The following is a 14,637-nucleotide window of genomic DNA, read 5'->3' on the forward strand; positions in this document are numbered from 1 at the left end:
TGCGGAAAAACCAAGTTGGAGATTTCAGCATACGGCCGCTGTGGTGAGGGAGCTGAAGGCGAAGGTCACATGTATGTTATAAGAGTGTATTCGTCGCCCTAGTTAAACACAGTTGATATACTCGACTATCCATTTCTTGCAGTATGGCCCTCACGAGCGTTTGGAATAACACTGGGATTCTCGCCGGAGTAAGCGGGGTTTCTCTTCATCATTTATTGTTCAGACATGGTGAATGGGATACAAAGTCTTCGAATATTGTCCTCAGCTACTTATGCGCCACGCTCATCGGAGGAGCGTATCTACTTCACTCACCGATTACCCGCAATGGCTTAGTAATTATCTCTGCGTTCGACTTTCTCTTATTGATTGCATACCATTTCCTGGGCATGCTTGGGAGTATCCTTGTTTACAGAGGTCTTTTTCATCGTCTATCTAGATTCCAGGGACCATTTGGTGCACGTTTGTCCACATTGTATCTTACAATCCAAACATGTAAGCGCATGAAAATCCACCAGGATGTCCATCAAATTCACCAACAGTATGGGGACTACGTGAGAGTCGGTGAGTTGTGTCTTATTCAAATTCCATCAACAGTATACCGATTATTATTGACAACAGACAGGTCCCATGGAAGTTTCTATCATTGACCCTGCGGCATTGAACCCTCTGTATGGTCATTCTTTAGAGACAGCTAAAGGACCTTGTTACATATTGATGGAGCCCCTGGATGGCCTTGTCTTTACTCGTGATAAGAAAGAACATGCCCTTCGCCGGAAGATTGTGGATCAAAGTCTTAGCAGCAAAGGTGAGAGAAATCACAATATTTGGAACAATCGAGCACGGAATCGCTAATCTAATCACAGCTCTCGTGATATACGAGCCAGTGATAGCCAAATGCACCGAGCAGCTGTTGCAGATAATTGAGAGCCGATCGGGTAATCCACTTAACATAACTGACTGGCTAAAGCGGTACAGTTTCGAAATCATGGGCCATCTTATCTTCGGTAGACCGTTCAATACAATTTCCGAGGAAGGGGGAGATACCTTTCTACTGGATTCTATTCATTCTGACACGGTTATGATGGGATATTTGAGACATATGCCCTGGATACCAGCCCTCCTGATCAAGACACCCTTTTTTCGAAAGACGAACACGCGATTCTGGACATGGCTCGAGACTAACTTTAGGCATAGAACAGAGGTATGCACATTACCTGCGGCTGATGATTTACCAACCACTGAGTCCATGTATTAGAACGGATCACAGAATCCTGACATCTTTTCCTGGCTCCTCAGTGCACATGAAAAGAGTCCAAAGACAAGGCTAGATACCTACAAGCTACATGGTCTAGGGTACTCTATCCTACTCGCTGGAAGGTAAGCTGTTGCTATCGCCACTGAATGAGGCCGTTCGCTCCATTTTTAACTATCATGTTCGATCATAGCGATACGTCATTCTCCGCGGCTACAAACGTTTTCTTCAACCTAGCGCGCGATCGCGCACTTGCACACAATTTGCAGCAAGCATTGGACGATGTTCCCGACATGAGCGAGCATAACCTGCGGAAAATAGTTCTTCTGAACGCCGTAATCTATGAGACGCTTCGCTTATGTCCGCCCGCTGCCGCGGGGGTTCAACGCATTACCCCCAAGGAAGGCATCCGCATAGGGGAAAACTATATTCCCGGCAACGTTCTCGTCCAAATCCCTATATACTCCATCCATAGAGGTATATCCCTATTACAAACGCGACATTTGGTAAGCATAATGCTCAATGTATTCTAGATGAACGCTCATTTGAGCGGCCTGAAGAATTCCTCCCCGAGCGTTGGACTACAAGACCTGAGCTAAATGCAGGAAACCGGGTTTTGGAAACTTGGTGGGGCTTGGTCCTTCTCTTAAAGAAGCCACAACGCATAAAGAAGCCAGCGTTGTGGCATCTAATAAGGCTTTCGGGGGTAGAGCTGAAGTTCCCGTCGTCATCTCTACCACGAGTTGCAACTGCTTCCCCCACAATATCTAGCAAGGTCCTGCAAAGGCTTTCGGGGTTTCCCAAGGGATCCCGGGAGGTTCTCATAATCCTTGGGACATCAGTGTTGCTAAAGCCTGCAGCACACTGGGTTTACTCGTACTTCTTTGCAGGTCGGTATTCACCAGTGGAGGGTTACACAGCTTAGTAATAAGCGCAATGCCTGCGCTGGTGGCATTTTCGGCCGTCATGTGATGGAGCCTGATTCTGTAAGAGCGTTGGTTGTCGAGCAAACCTTAGTTTTCAGCTACGCGACACCCTTCATGCCTTAATGGCAGGACCATCAAACAAGTCATGCTTCATACAAGAGATTGTCTTGGCAGGCTGCGTCTATTGTCTGTGCGGATAAGGAGCAGAACACGATGTTCTCCGTGGTCCCTTGTTCGATCGGCAAGTACTAAGCCAACTGACACAAACAGTCACTACTTTAATTACACATCCGGTCGTTGGCTACAAAATGAAAGACTTCAGTTAGAGAAACGTCATATTACATTTAATTTATCAGCACTCCAGCAAATTACTGGACAGATACTTGGAACCCAATGTGTCGCAACGAACAAAGTGAGCGAGGGGATGTTCAACAAGGTGTTCTCTCTAAAGATGGCGGATGGTAAGGAGGTCTTGGCCAGAATTCCCAACCCGAACGCCGGTCATCCTCATTATGTTGTTGCTAGTGAAGTAGCAACTCTTGATTTCGTACGTGAGATTGGATCCAGATGTCGAGCCAATGTCCTAATGCCGTCATAGTTGCGAGCCAGTCTCGAGATACCTGTTCCCCAGGTTCTCTCGTGGAGTTCTTCGTCACAAACTAACCCAGTTGCTGCGGAATATATCATCATGGAAAAGGCACAGGGGCAGCAACTCAGCGAGGTCTGGGATAATATGTCTGAGGCTCAACGCTTCCGCCTGGTGAGGAACCTGGTGCATATTGAACGCAGATTGATGAAAGCGAAATTTACCCTACATGGCAGCTTGTATTATCGGGAAACATTCCCGCAGGGAAGGAGCATTGCTGCTCTACCAGGCCTAGATGATGATATCCGATCCAAATATGTAATCGGCCCGACAACTCATCGGTCCTTCTGGGAAGAAGAAGTGGAAAATCTAGATATTAACAGAGGCCCCTGTGAGTGTAGTGTCAGTCACCTCCTAGAAGTCTTCTACTAAATTTGACAACGCAGGGGAATCGGCCATGGGGTATCTTTCTGCCGTTGCAAACCGTGAGATTGTTCGTATACGGCATGGACACAGCAACAGCAACCATACCACTGTACCTTTGGGGATGACACCAAAGCGACGAAAAGAACATGTACAGCTCCTTGAGAAATTCCTAGCTGTGCTCCCTCACATACTACCGTCAGATAGCACCCATTCCCCTGTCCTGCTGCACCATGACCTTCATGTGGATAACATATTTGTCGACGGACATGATCCAACTCAGATCACAAGCATAATTGATTGGCAAGCAGTACACATAGCGCCCCTATTCCTCACGGCGAAATTCCCCTCGATATTCAATTGTGATGACGATTATATATGGGGTGCTCTCCAGCCTAAACTACCTACAGCTTTTGACGTGCTCTCGACCATCGAAAAGAAAGAAGCCGAATAGAAGCTAGAGAGGCTCAGATTGAAGAAGTTTTACGAGCTTGCCTCCCGGAAATTCAACCCATCGCTTGTTCATGCCATGGACCAAATGAGAGACGATAACGACCCCACTAGCTTTATATTTCACATTGTCAGTCGAACTTCCAAAGACGGGCCAATACCGTTAAGAGAGCTGTTGATACAGGTATATAAAAAGTGGGACGGAATCATGGCACAGCGAGGTTTAACAAGCCTATGCCCCATTTACTTTTCAAGGAAGGAGATTGAGCAAAGCCGGCAGCAGGCAGAGGCATGGGCGGCCGCGTTCAGTCAATATGATAATTTGAGAGCTCAAATAAGTGGTGAAGAAGGATGGGTCTCACATGATGACTACGAAGAGGCCACGAAAAGGTGGAAGGAGAACGAGAAAACATTGCAAGCTTTGCGAAAGCAATTGGAAGCGTTGGTGTAAACTATACTAGGTTCACTAACGGAACAGTCTCTCATGTAGATCATCTCAGACACCTTTGTGAGTAGATGCCGAAGGAAATATTGCTATATCGGAACTTTCACAGTTCGAATTATTTTTTTTATTTTTTTCTATGACGCTTGTATGCCGAGGGCGTGTCACATGCGCTTCCGGAATGCCAACAGAAACATATCATGAACAGCCAATTTTGGTGTGAGCCTGCACTGAACACCTGGTTCGGATATTCCAACCATTCCGACCAAGTGGCCCCCAAATAATCAATAGTCGACTCGATGAGATATCGCCCTCCATCGCCCAAAAACCAGCATTGTCGATAAGCATGCAGAACTACTCCGTAGTGTGCCAGCACAGCAAGAGCGTCGAGGCTACGAAGAGCAAGGAGATCGATGTATTCCGACGGTACACTGGCGGGCCATGCAAATATCCTGTAATGCAAGCGCCTCCGGGGTGATTGGGGGATATTGAGTGTATTGCCGATTGCAATGCTCCGATTGTTTATTGATACCTTTCAGTGATGGAGGGACCGAAGTTGGACTGCTGTATGAGTGCAAATAGGTGGCTAAATCCTGGGCCCAGGCTGCCATCGGTCTGTAGCTGTTTTTCTGCAGTCTAAGGTTGGCCTGAGACTAGTAGTTTGTGATAACGGGCTCCAATTCTCTCCGATAATGGCATGCATGTCTTGATGTAAGCGAATTTGAGGAACAAAGGAGTTGAGAAAGACATCAAAGTTATTAATGTGGTAGATGAGAGTTTCGCCGAGTGTGTGCAACCCGAGCATGGAGGGAAAGATGAATTGGGTTATTCAAGCTCCAGGATCATCTGTACCATTTGCTGCAGGAAAGAATCTCAATGATTCTGCAAGTGGGCCGCGTGTGTACGGTAATAGTCCTGCTGTTCAGGGCGGATGACACTGAGGTGCGTGGCAGCGTGAGCCAAGAGCTCGTCTAGAAGATATGGAACCTTTATTGAGCAGCTGACAATGTCGGCAGGGGGCTTTACTATCTCCGGGTTATTGAGTTCATTGAGCAAGTCGATGGTCTCCGTTAACCACCGGTACAGGAGTTCTGTGCGAAGCATGTTTGCTGCTGGATCTACAGTATTAGTGACCGTTGAAGTCGAATCTGTCGTTTCCCCTGTCGAGGATGCTGACATAGAAGGGGTCTGTCTTCGAGACCTGGTGGGTCTGATGCAACGGGCTGGTAGTTCTGCGAACTCACAGGTCTGCTCTTCTATTGTAAGTTGCGAACATACTGGCCGTTGTTCATCGCACTTTTCTACGCGTCAATGTCGCTCAGTTTCTGCAAAGGGTTTAAAATTACCTTGATACGACGGCGCTTGCACTCAATGCAGCCAAAACGAGATTTCTTATTTAATTCAAGCTAGTCGCTTTTGTAAGACACACATGAAAGGCAGTCCGCTTTGACCTGTACTAGTGTCGTCACCGAGGCACCTTGACTGTGGAATCAGAGGGTCACCCCCTTATATGGCCCGTGCATACGCGTATCCCGCCGAAGATCCCCCATCAACCGTCGGCGTCAAGGAATAAGTCCCCTTTTCTAGTGGTCCGTCGACCCACAAGGCAGACGATCAACATCAACTTGGCCCGTGCATACACGTATGGCAAATTGGCAACCGTTCGCCGGGAATACTCCCGAATTCCACCAGACTTTCTGACGTTTCTGGATTTCCCCCGTCTGCGCATTATAAATATATGCTCAATCCACGCTGCTGAAATCATGTTTCGTCGTCAACTAGGTTTTTATCATCTGAAACCATGCTGTTCCCCATCCTTGGAGGGCTTCTTCCTCTCTCGCTGGGAATCGTATCGTCAGTCCTATCCGCCGCAGCTGCTGAATCAACTCCGTCACCCGAGCCAATCGAAGTCGTTCAACTGCCACTACCACCAGTCGTGCCCACAGACGATGTCGGTGCCTGTACCCGCCGAGTTAACCCTCATGGCACTGGATGCATGGGGAAAACGTCTCTCATGCAAGGGGGCAACTTCTCCCCGGACGGAAATTACGTCTGGGCCAGCCTTAATTTCACCGGTGCCCCAGCCGCACCAGACCCAGCAAGCATCTACACGGGAGTCCAGTTGATCATGGTCAGCACGAATGGGACCAACTTCTCCACTGGCGACCCATGGAAGTGTGTGACCTGTGGTGTACCGGAAAACAACAAAGTGGGCAGTACATCCTTGAGCGATTACCCTCAGACTTTCGCCGACGGTCGACGCGCAATGGCTGGAACCAACATCATCGAATGTCGAGTGGGACAATTGGCAAGTGATGAGTGCACTCCAGACCAGATATACATCTATCCTATTCGAATGAGCAACAAAGCCGATGATTCCGGGTCGGGAGCCAGCATCCGCGAGCTACGCTTGCACCCCGACAACGTTCACCTTGGTTTCAACTCATACAGCACCACCTCATCTGGTCAGCTGAATGAGAATGGATATTTCGGCCGACTGCACTTCAACGAGTCCCCTACTACAGGGTCTCCTCGCAGTGCTCGATATGACGTCGTGAATGTGACTGTTCTCGTTTCCCCGAACGGACTACAACCGTACAGCGTCACAGGCGATCGACTTTACATTAACCGGGAGGCTATAACCGTGGGAGAGTTCCGAGGATTCACAGGCCGCGGTAACGAAGTCCTGTATATAGGTAGTCCTTGGGAATCCTGCAATGTCGATCTCTTTGCCGTTGACTTGACTAGTGGTCGCGTCCGCCGTGTTACCACGCACCCTGGCTACGTTGACCCTGTGGGTGATTCCCCAGATGGCCGATGGCAGGTCATCTTGGACACCCGTGGCACGGACCGCATGGAATTTTTGTCGGGGATGCGTGCTATTCCTCCTGTGACGGACCTGATTACAATCGCTACAGTTTCTTCGGTGCGTAACAATGGGGTTCGACGCTACTTCCAACCTTGGCTGCTGGACGCTCAGGGTGACCACGATCCCAATTACTACGGCCAACAAGTCAATGCCGATGGAAACGGACAGCCTGGCAGCGTTAATGACCCCAACTGGAATGCTGGAGCAGATCCCCGGTGGTCCCCTGATGGCACTCGGATCATGTACTGGCAGAAGATGGTCATACCTCCTGCTTGTGGCGGTACCAACCCGCTACCATGCCCCATATCCACTGAGCCTGGTGGCCGAACCACGCGTCTGATGATGGCGCGACTCACCAGTCGGCAGCCTTACCATACTGACCCTGTGCATCCTGTTTCCGATACCATACCATGGGGACTGCCATATACCCCAGGCAACACCAGCATTCCTGAGGTCTTGAATGTGCCTCCGGGCAACTTTACGCTCCATGGACTCTATTCGGGACTGGCCCATGTTGTCCTCCAAAAGAGCAAGGCCACTTCCGCTATCAACTTTATTTCGGCCACCTACCATAACTACTCTGATGATGGCCTTCATTATATAAATGGATATGAGTCGGTGGCCGCCACTATGGTGTCCTATTCATCTACCCGCCTCGACTGGTATTCCAACCTTACCGGAACTGGAGTTTCGTCTAGTACGAAGATAACCAGCCCTGATGGATTTCACGTGGTTGACGATGCCATGACTAATATCTTCCACGCCAATGGGACCCTGGTTACTACCGTCGATGGGGTAGTATATAAGCAGCCATTGAATGAGGCGTAAATTCCCAACAATTCAAGCCTCGTCGTGTCCGTCTGGGGTTATCAAACCCAATCTTAGTATCCCATATTTCTGTTCTATTCGATATCATGTATTTTTTGTAGTTCTGCCATACATCGCGACCATCAACACCTTCCGGCACCATTCGCTCAAGCACGAGCATAGAGAACACACAATTCCTCCAGTCCCCGTCTGCGCGTCAGCATATCCATAAGTCCCGATCTATGAACGACATCGCACTAACAACGGAGGCCACCGAGATCCAAAAGCTGAACAAAGCAGCCGCCATGACGTCAGCCTCTGTGGAAGCCTGTGGCAAGTTGCTAATTACGTACGTATCCGGCGTTATCGTCGAAATCCTACTAGCAGAGAGCTTTCGCGTTCTACCCGGTCTGTATGGAAACAAAGGTTCACGATTACGGCCAAGACAAGGACTGGAAAGTTTCGAACAATGACTGGAGCTGAAGTCCTTTGCTTTTGGGATTGGCGAAGGAATGACGGATATCTTTTACCCACCGTATAAGGGGGCGAGAGATAATGGAGTGAAGGGGTTTGCGACGATGTTTCTGAAGGGCAGTTTTGGGGCGGTTGGAAGATAGTGCACGGTGAGATCTCTCATACCTTGTTATTGAGACACGGGCGGGGAAGTTGTGCCAATGTTTGCTAACACATCGAACTTAGGTTATTTAGGTCTCGTTGCATATTCTGGGCAAGGGGTGAAACAGACTATACACCATGCTCTGCGCAATAAGCGTCGGAAGCAGGTCATTGACGCTCTGCATGCCGATGGTCGGAGCATCCTTCGACAAGAAAGAGAACGGCTAATTTAGGATGCGGTAGTCCTGGACTTTTTCGATCGACTGACGCAGAAGGGAGGAGCAGTGGGCGACGATGAAGATGATTATCTATGATTGGAAGTGTTATATTGTTGGCCTCAAGAGATGAGTGACAGCTTATGCCAGAGCGACAACAAGATCAGGGCTCACACATGTTGTAGTCCCTACCCTATTTGGATAATTTATTGAAAGTGTAGGAAACTCTATCCCTCTCCACCTCCACTGAACTGAGTAGTTCCGGTAGATGAGTGAGAAGTCATGCATTCGGGCACATTCCACGGTCGGAGCTTGCGAATACTGTGCCGCTTCCGATTCGCCAGTTGCCCTGATCACGGCCTGAGCGGCGCCATGCAACTGATGTTGGATTTTTCCATGAGCAGAAAAAAGTGATATAAGAAATAAATTTGGTCCTCATAATATAATGAAGCCCCGATCTCCCCTCTGCCAATGTGGTCTGATGAACTGCGTGAATGATTTGTAATAAGCCGTTCTGACAAATCCAGCAGCCCCCACTAATGACGTTGACGAAGGATTCTACGATGTCCTTCTTTACCCTTCGCGTACCATACTACTAGACGTTCGAATAGCTTCACTGGTTAATAATTGGCTTTGATTTCAAAGCATCAGAGGGTGGATACGTGCATATACGGGTCTCCACCGTCGTTATATATAGTCGAGCTCACGTACTGGAACATGATACTAGACACACTCAGGGAGGGACGATAAATCTCGTGTTCAATCTATCTAATTGTTCATATCTTTCTCTCACCATGGCATCCTACCTGATTACAGGCGCTTCCCGTGGCATTGGCCTTGCCACAGCCCGTACACTGGCCTCCAAACCCGCCAGCGAAGTCTCCGTCATCTTTGCAGCGGCACGTACCCAGACCGATGATCTAAAACGTCTCGTGGCGCAGTCCCCGGGGCGAGTTCATCATGTATCCATGGATGTCGAAAACAAGGATAGTATACAAACCGCGGTTGCGACCGTTGAAAGTGTACTGTTGGGGAAGGGCCTTGATGTCCTGATTAACAATGCCGGTATCATGCCCTCAACCCGGGGCGGCATTGAAAATATGTTAGCTGCAATACTACCTATTTGTATTGATTGCGCTATTGACGTTCAATAGGGACAATTTGGACTCCGTCTTTCACACCAATGTCACCAGTGCCCATATGGTGACAAGTGCCTTCTTACCACTCCTTAAGAAAGGAAACCAGAAGAAAGTGGTGAACATGTATGTCTTCTGCCCCTCGCCCAGACATCGGGTACTGTGATCCTAACTGCGTCCAGCTCGACAACACTTGGCTCAATCACAATGGCACCCAGGTTCGCACTGTTTCCGGTGCCAGCTTACAAAGTTAGTAAAGCAGCGCTGAATATGCTTACCGTGCAATACGCGCAGTCTTTCGCGGATCAAGGATTCACGTTCCTTGCAATCTCGCCGGGTGTACGTTTCCTATCGCCGTGTCTTAAAACAATCAAGGAACTAACTTCTTCGAAAGTGGGTGAAGACAGACCTTGGGGGAGAGAGGGCGGATATAACAGCTGAACAGAGTGTAAAAGGTCTGTTGGATATCATAGTGCCTGCAACCCAAGAAGATAACGGGAAGTTCTTCAATATTCGAGTTCCCGGATGGGAGCAGGCAGAGGGATTGAACCAATATGATGGAGCAGTGGTGCCGTGGTAGGCCACATTGGAGCTTTCTGCCTACTTTTGATCCATCCTCTCGATCTCATGTATACTTTGTGACGTCGACCCTTCTGCAGAAGTGCAGGAACGATAATATCATCCAATGACATTGCATTACACTACGCTTCTACCGTCCTATGCTGAAGGGAACAAAAATCACTGTAATTTGTCATATTTCCTCAGAGCTTCAGTAGATTTTCATCTGCGACAAGCAATGCCTTGTAGCGAACCGTGTTACGCTGCAGGCTTTCCATGGCCTGGTTGACCTCCTCTGTAGAAGTAAGGCTAAAATTGCTTGTAGCAGGTCGCACTCCCTTGTCCGCACAAAACTGCAGCATCTTGGCTAGGTCCTCACGGGATGCGACCAAAGAACCTTGGATTCGAAGGCCCTTGTTGATCAGCATGATCGTTCGAATGGTAGCCGGTTGAAGAGAGACTGTCAATGGATACACTGTTCCATGTACCGCCAGAAGAGAAAGAATGCTGTTACCGGGCCCATGCTTAGTTTGAATGACCAAAGTGACGAAGATAAAACAATGGCTTACAACGTATAATCTTCCGAGCTGGAACCGCACAAGAGAAGGTGCTTCAGTGGCTCCATATCTAAATGTAGTTGTCAGCGGATAACTTGATCATCAATCAGTATAGTCAGACCTTCCATTGATTCGCCGTTAGTCAGATAGTATTCCTTAGCCCCGAAGGCTAAGCAGTCCGCCTTCTTGGACCCCGATCCGGAGAAAGCAACAACATGATATCCCATCGCAGCTGCCATTTTGATGGCCAGATGCCCCATGCCGCCGATGCCTAATACTCCAACTCGATCCCCAGGCTGCATTCCGTAACGACTAAGCACAGTCCAGACAGTAGCACCCCCACACATCAGTGCCGCAGCATCACCAGAGTGTAGCCCCTCTGGAATGGGTATAAGGGCGTTCGCGTTCCAGATAGTTTTGAAGCCGAGGCAACCGCGGTCAGGGTCAGACATGCCATAAAGGTCTTTTCTTTGGCAATATTGGTCCCAGCCTACAGAGTGCTTCGAAATTAATCATCTAAGCGACAATACTCAATATTGCATGACGAACGAGGCAGAATCATTTATCTGATATGCAAGATTGACATTCCCCGCACGTCTTCTGTACGTAGCCCATTCCCACACGGTCGCCGATTCGAACACTCCGCACATCAGCCCCGATCGCCCTAACAATGCCTATTCCCTCATGACCTAGGACTTGCTGAGAATGTAGGTAGATGCTATCTGTACCGCATATACTGGCATGCGTCACTTCGACCAGTGCCTCGTCAGGGGATAGATGACGGGTGATATGGTCAAGATGAATCTGACCGGAGGGAGATGCTCGGTAAACCTTCAGTACGTGGGTCGTCATGGTAAAAGTCAGTGCTGAGTGTCAATAAAAGGTGACAGAAAGATAAAATTCGCAGTAATGAAGGATTTGAAAGAGAAGGCATCGTTCGGCTTCTGGTCCAGGGTATATACAAGGGAGAGTATAGGCCTCTGCTTCGATATTCTTCATGAGGGGTAACATTCCTCGTTCAGTCTCACATCAAGCTATGCCTATAGCGAGCTAATGAGGCAAGGGTTCTCATGAAGCTGCACAAAACGGTACACTTGCAGGGACAATCCCTTGGCGTTCCTCACTCTGCCTTGGAAGCAGTATTTCGTTGACTGTGGGGATGGCGTAAATGGTGCTGATATCGGAAGAGTAAATCCATACAAAGAATATGATCAGGGTGTTGCCAGTATGGCTAATTAGCAAAAATCTCTAGGGCAATAGTAAAATGAGCTTGCTTTGGATGCGACAAGTTGCACATATGCCCCTGAAAATTTACAGCTTCCCCCTTGACTGAATTTCCCGAACAATCCTTCTCTGCTGCATGCCTCCTGCTTCTGCGCGCTCGAGAAGCTCCCTGCGGAGTATTTTACCACTGGGCACTTTTGGAATGGCATCTATGAATTCAACTTCCGACAGCCACTTGTGACGCACTTTCTGAGACCGGATCAGCTCCATCAGCTCCTGACCCACAACGCGCCAAGAAATCTCCCCAGTTGCTCCATCGTCAGATGTTCCCTTCATCACCACATATGCCTTCGGTCTTTGTCCCGAGTATTCCTCGTGAATACCTACAACCGCTGCATCCGCTACAGCCGGGTGCTGCAACAAGCTATCCTCTAACTCTACAGGAGACACACCTATGCCTTTCACTTTAATCATATTTTTGATCCTATCGGTGATGGTCAGAAATCCTTCGCTGTCAATGAAGCCAACGTCACCGGTGCGTAGCCAACCATCTGGAGGAAAGGTCTCGTTAGTAGCCTCATCGTTACCTAAATATCCCATGGCTATTTGCGGGCCTCTGGCGTGGATTTCTCCCTGTGCATTATAGCCCAAGGGAAATGATGTCATTGTATCAACAATCCGCAGCTCTGTATTAGCCATGATGGTACCAACAGTATGCGCATACTTGTATCCCTCTTCATTAAGGGAATGGGTTGTTAAGGCGCCACAAGTCTCCGTCATCCCGTAGCTTTGTTTCAGGCCAGTTCCGGGATAAGCTTTTTCTAGCTGCCGAAGTAACTCTGTTGCAATTGGCGCTGCACCTGAAGAGAATGTTTTAACATGGGAAAGATCATACTGCGCCACTTTTGGATCATTAAGAAGTCGAACAATCATGGGTGGTACAATTGGCACTTCCGTGATTTGGTGCTTCGTAATGGTGTCTAGCATGGATTCCATGGTAAATGACGGCAGCATCAATACCTCCATATCACGCATTATGGGCACGTGTATCAGATGGATTAATCCGATGACTTGTAGTTAAGTTTATCAGCCAATATCCATAATACATCCAGAGGGGACACAGTCCTACCATGATAGAGCGGGAGCACGGCGAGCATCTTCTTGTTCTCGATGTCAGATGTTTGCCTAGCTTGCATGCACTGTGCGATGATATTATGATGTGACAGCATGACCTGCCATTCTATATTAGCAGGTATTATAGAAACACATGAAGACAAATGCATTAGTTTGAAACTTACAGCTTTTGGCCGCTCGTGGTTCCACTACTGAAGTTTAGATATCCACACGAATCCCGGTTACTGCTCCCATCCAGTATTTTGAACGACCCCTCCTGACCGCCAGGGCCATAAGATCTTCCAATATCAATGCAATCTTGCAGGGTTGAATGGGATCCATGTCGACCTTCCAGCAGAAACACCCTCGCATGCGGGATTCCTATACTGTTTGCTGATCTCATGACCTTAGACAGACAAGAAGGAATGGTGAAAATGAACTTTGCGCGTGAAGAACGGAGAAGATATGCTAGTTCATCTGCACCATGAGCAGGGGATGCGCCTGCTACAATGCCACCTGATGAAAATCAGCAAACCTTGCACGCCTGGTGAAGGAGACAAATGAAGGGTGGGTGACAACCAGCTCGAACAATTGCCATCATTGCTACTGGATACTGTATTGAGTTCGGACCAAGAATGATGACGGTGTCACCAGGCCTAAGGCCATGTTTCTGTACTAACGCGGTTGACGCGAAAGTGGAACAAGCTTTCACATCCTGGTGGCCTATCCGCACACCCGTGGTAGCATCGTTGAAGCCACCCGTTATTTTAGGTTGTTGTGCCGTATGATGCTTGAAGTCGAAGAGCCAGTCCCAAATAGCTACGTCTGTAGGGACTGCTTTTTTGTCAGTTTAGGAAAGGGTATTGTATCGCAATTGGGTCACACCATCTAGCTTGGGCCTTGTCGAGGAGAATATCATGGTGGAATGGAAGGTAAAGCTTGATTTAGTTCCGCAAAGTCACTGTAATGATTATAGTACTATCTGTATTGAAGGATCCTAACAACGACAAATATATAGCTGTTGGCTTTATTCAGATATTTTTTCTGTGGCGTCCCCCTCAAATTACAAGGCAATCCTTGTTCCACCCATGCTCTTCTCCATTCCTGACAATGCAGACCATCCTTGTTAAATCATTATCGAATTGTCACTGGTTGCGACCCGATTATCACCCGGATGAAAATGCAGGGTTACACAAACGTATCACAAGAGATGAGTTAGTGTGGGAATATCCTCCGGGAGGTTATTTAGTCGTCTGTAGGCGCTACACCTCTTGGAGATATCTGCATGTATTCAATCCCCTTGCGACGATCATCTTCGCTAAACCACGGTTTCGGCTGTTGTAAGTTACAGTATGATGTTTTGAAAAATACGGCAGAATGCACGGATCCATTTCGGGACGAGATATCGACTTCAGACCTCGTATCTGCAATGCCCAAAATCCAGAAATTTGCATGCAGCTCTCG

General features: G+C 48.3%; 9 protein-coding genes across 9 annotated transcripts; 5 read left to right on the plus strand and 4 right to left on the minus strand.

The window, feature by feature from the left end:
* Positions 1-500: 500 nt before the first annotated feature.
* AKAW2_61033S (uncharacterized protein) lies at positions 501-2,177 on the plus strand (the record flags this gene model as incomplete). Its single annotated transcript, XM_041693225.1, has 6 exons — positions 501-561; positions 623-805; positions 864-1,201; positions 1,256-1,377; positions 1,446-1,729; positions 1,786-2,177. The coding sequence occupies 6 exons, from the start codon at positions 501-503 to the stop codon at positions 2,175-2,177; spliced, it is 1,380 nt and encodes a 459-aa protein (XP_041546531.1).
* Positions 2,178-2,629: 452 nt separating this feature from the next.
* On the plus strand, positions 2,630-3,641 carry AKAW2_61034S (phosphotransferase family protein; the record flags this gene model as incomplete). Its single annotated transcript, XM_041693226.1, has 3 exons — positions 2,630-2,725; positions 2,777-3,155; positions 3,211-3,641. 3 exons carry the CDS (start codon positions 2,630-2,632, stop codon positions 3,639-3,641), a joined length of 906 nt encoding a protein of 301 aa, XP_041546532.1.
* A 75-nt stretch (positions 3,642-3,716) lies between these two features.
* On the plus strand, positions 3,717-4,088 carry AKAW2_61035S (uncharacterized protein; the record flags this gene model as incomplete). Its single annotated transcript, XM_041693227.1, has 1 exon — positions 3,717-4,088. One exon carries the CDS (start codon positions 3,717-3,719, stop codon positions 4,086-4,088), a length of 372 nt encoding a protein of 123 aa, XP_041546533.1.
* An 864-nt stretch (positions 4,089-4,952) lies between these two features.
* On the minus strand, positions 4,953-5,183 carry AKAW2_61036A (uncharacterized protein; the record flags this gene model as incomplete). Its single annotated transcript, XM_041693228.1, has 1 exon — positions 4,953-5,183. One exon carries the CDS (start codon positions 5,181-5,183, stop codon positions 4,953-4,955), a length of 231 nt encoding a protein of 76 aa, XP_041546534.1.
* A 697-nt stretch (positions 5,184-5,880) lies between these two features.
* On the plus strand, positions 5,881-7,776 carry AKAW2_61037S (uncharacterized protein; the record flags this gene model as incomplete). Its single annotated transcript, XM_041693229.1, has 1 exon — positions 5,881-7,776. One exon carries the CDS (start codon positions 5,881-5,883, stop codon positions 7,774-7,776), a length of 1,896 nt encoding a protein of 631 aa, XP_041546535.1.
* A 413-nt stretch (positions 7,777-8,189) lies between these two features.
* On the minus strand, positions 8,190-8,555 carry AKAW2_61038A (uncharacterized protein; the record flags this gene model as incomplete). The annotated part of the gene is made up of 2 exons (XM_041693230.1): positions 8,190-8,449; positions 8,501-8,555. 2 exons carry the CDS (start codon positions 8,553-8,555, stop codon positions 8,190-8,192), a joined length of 315 nt encoding a protein of 104 aa, XP_041546536.1.
* An 824-nt stretch (positions 8,556-9,379) lies between these two features.
* On the plus strand, positions 9,380-10,301 carry AKAW2_61039S (SDR family oxidoreductase; the record flags this gene model as incomplete). Its single annotated transcript, XM_041693231.1, has 4 exons — positions 9,380-9,687; positions 9,740-9,847; positions 9,904-10,060; positions 10,116-10,301. The coding sequence occupies 4 exons, from the start codon at positions 9,380-9,382 to the stop codon at positions 10,299-10,301; spliced, it is 759 nt and encodes a 252-aa protein (XP_041546537.1).
* Positions 10,302-10,482: 181 nt separating this feature from the next.
* AKAW2_61040A (uncharacterized protein) lies at positions 10,483-11,288 on the minus strand (the record flags this gene model as incomplete). The annotated part of the gene is made up of 3 exons (XM_041693232.1): positions 10,483-10,786; positions 10,849-10,906; positions 10,958-11,288. The coding sequence occupies 3 exons, from the start codon at positions 11,286-11,288 to the stop codon at positions 10,483-10,485; spliced, it is 693 nt and encodes a 230-aa protein (XP_041546538.1).
* Positions 11,289-12,147: 859 nt separating this feature from the next.
* On the minus strand, positions 12,148-13,095 carry AKAW2_61041A (putative NRPS-like protein biosynthetic cluster; the record flags this gene model as incomplete). Its single annotated transcript, XM_041693233.1, has 1 exon — positions 12,148-13,095. One exon carries the CDS (start codon positions 13,093-13,095, stop codon positions 12,148-12,150), a length of 948 nt encoding a protein of 315 aa, XP_041546539.1.
* Between the last annotated feature and the right edge of the window lie 1,542 nt (positions 13,096-14,637).

This window comes from Aspergillus luchuensis, chromosome 6, assembly GCF_016861625.1.
Source record: "Aspergillus luchuensis IFO 4308 DNA, chromosome 6, nearly complete sequence".
In the NCBI taxonomy this organism is placed as follows: domain Eukaryota; kingdom Fungi; phylum Ascomycota; class Eurotiomycetes; order Eurotiales; family Aspergillaceae; genus Aspergillus; species Aspergillus luchuensis.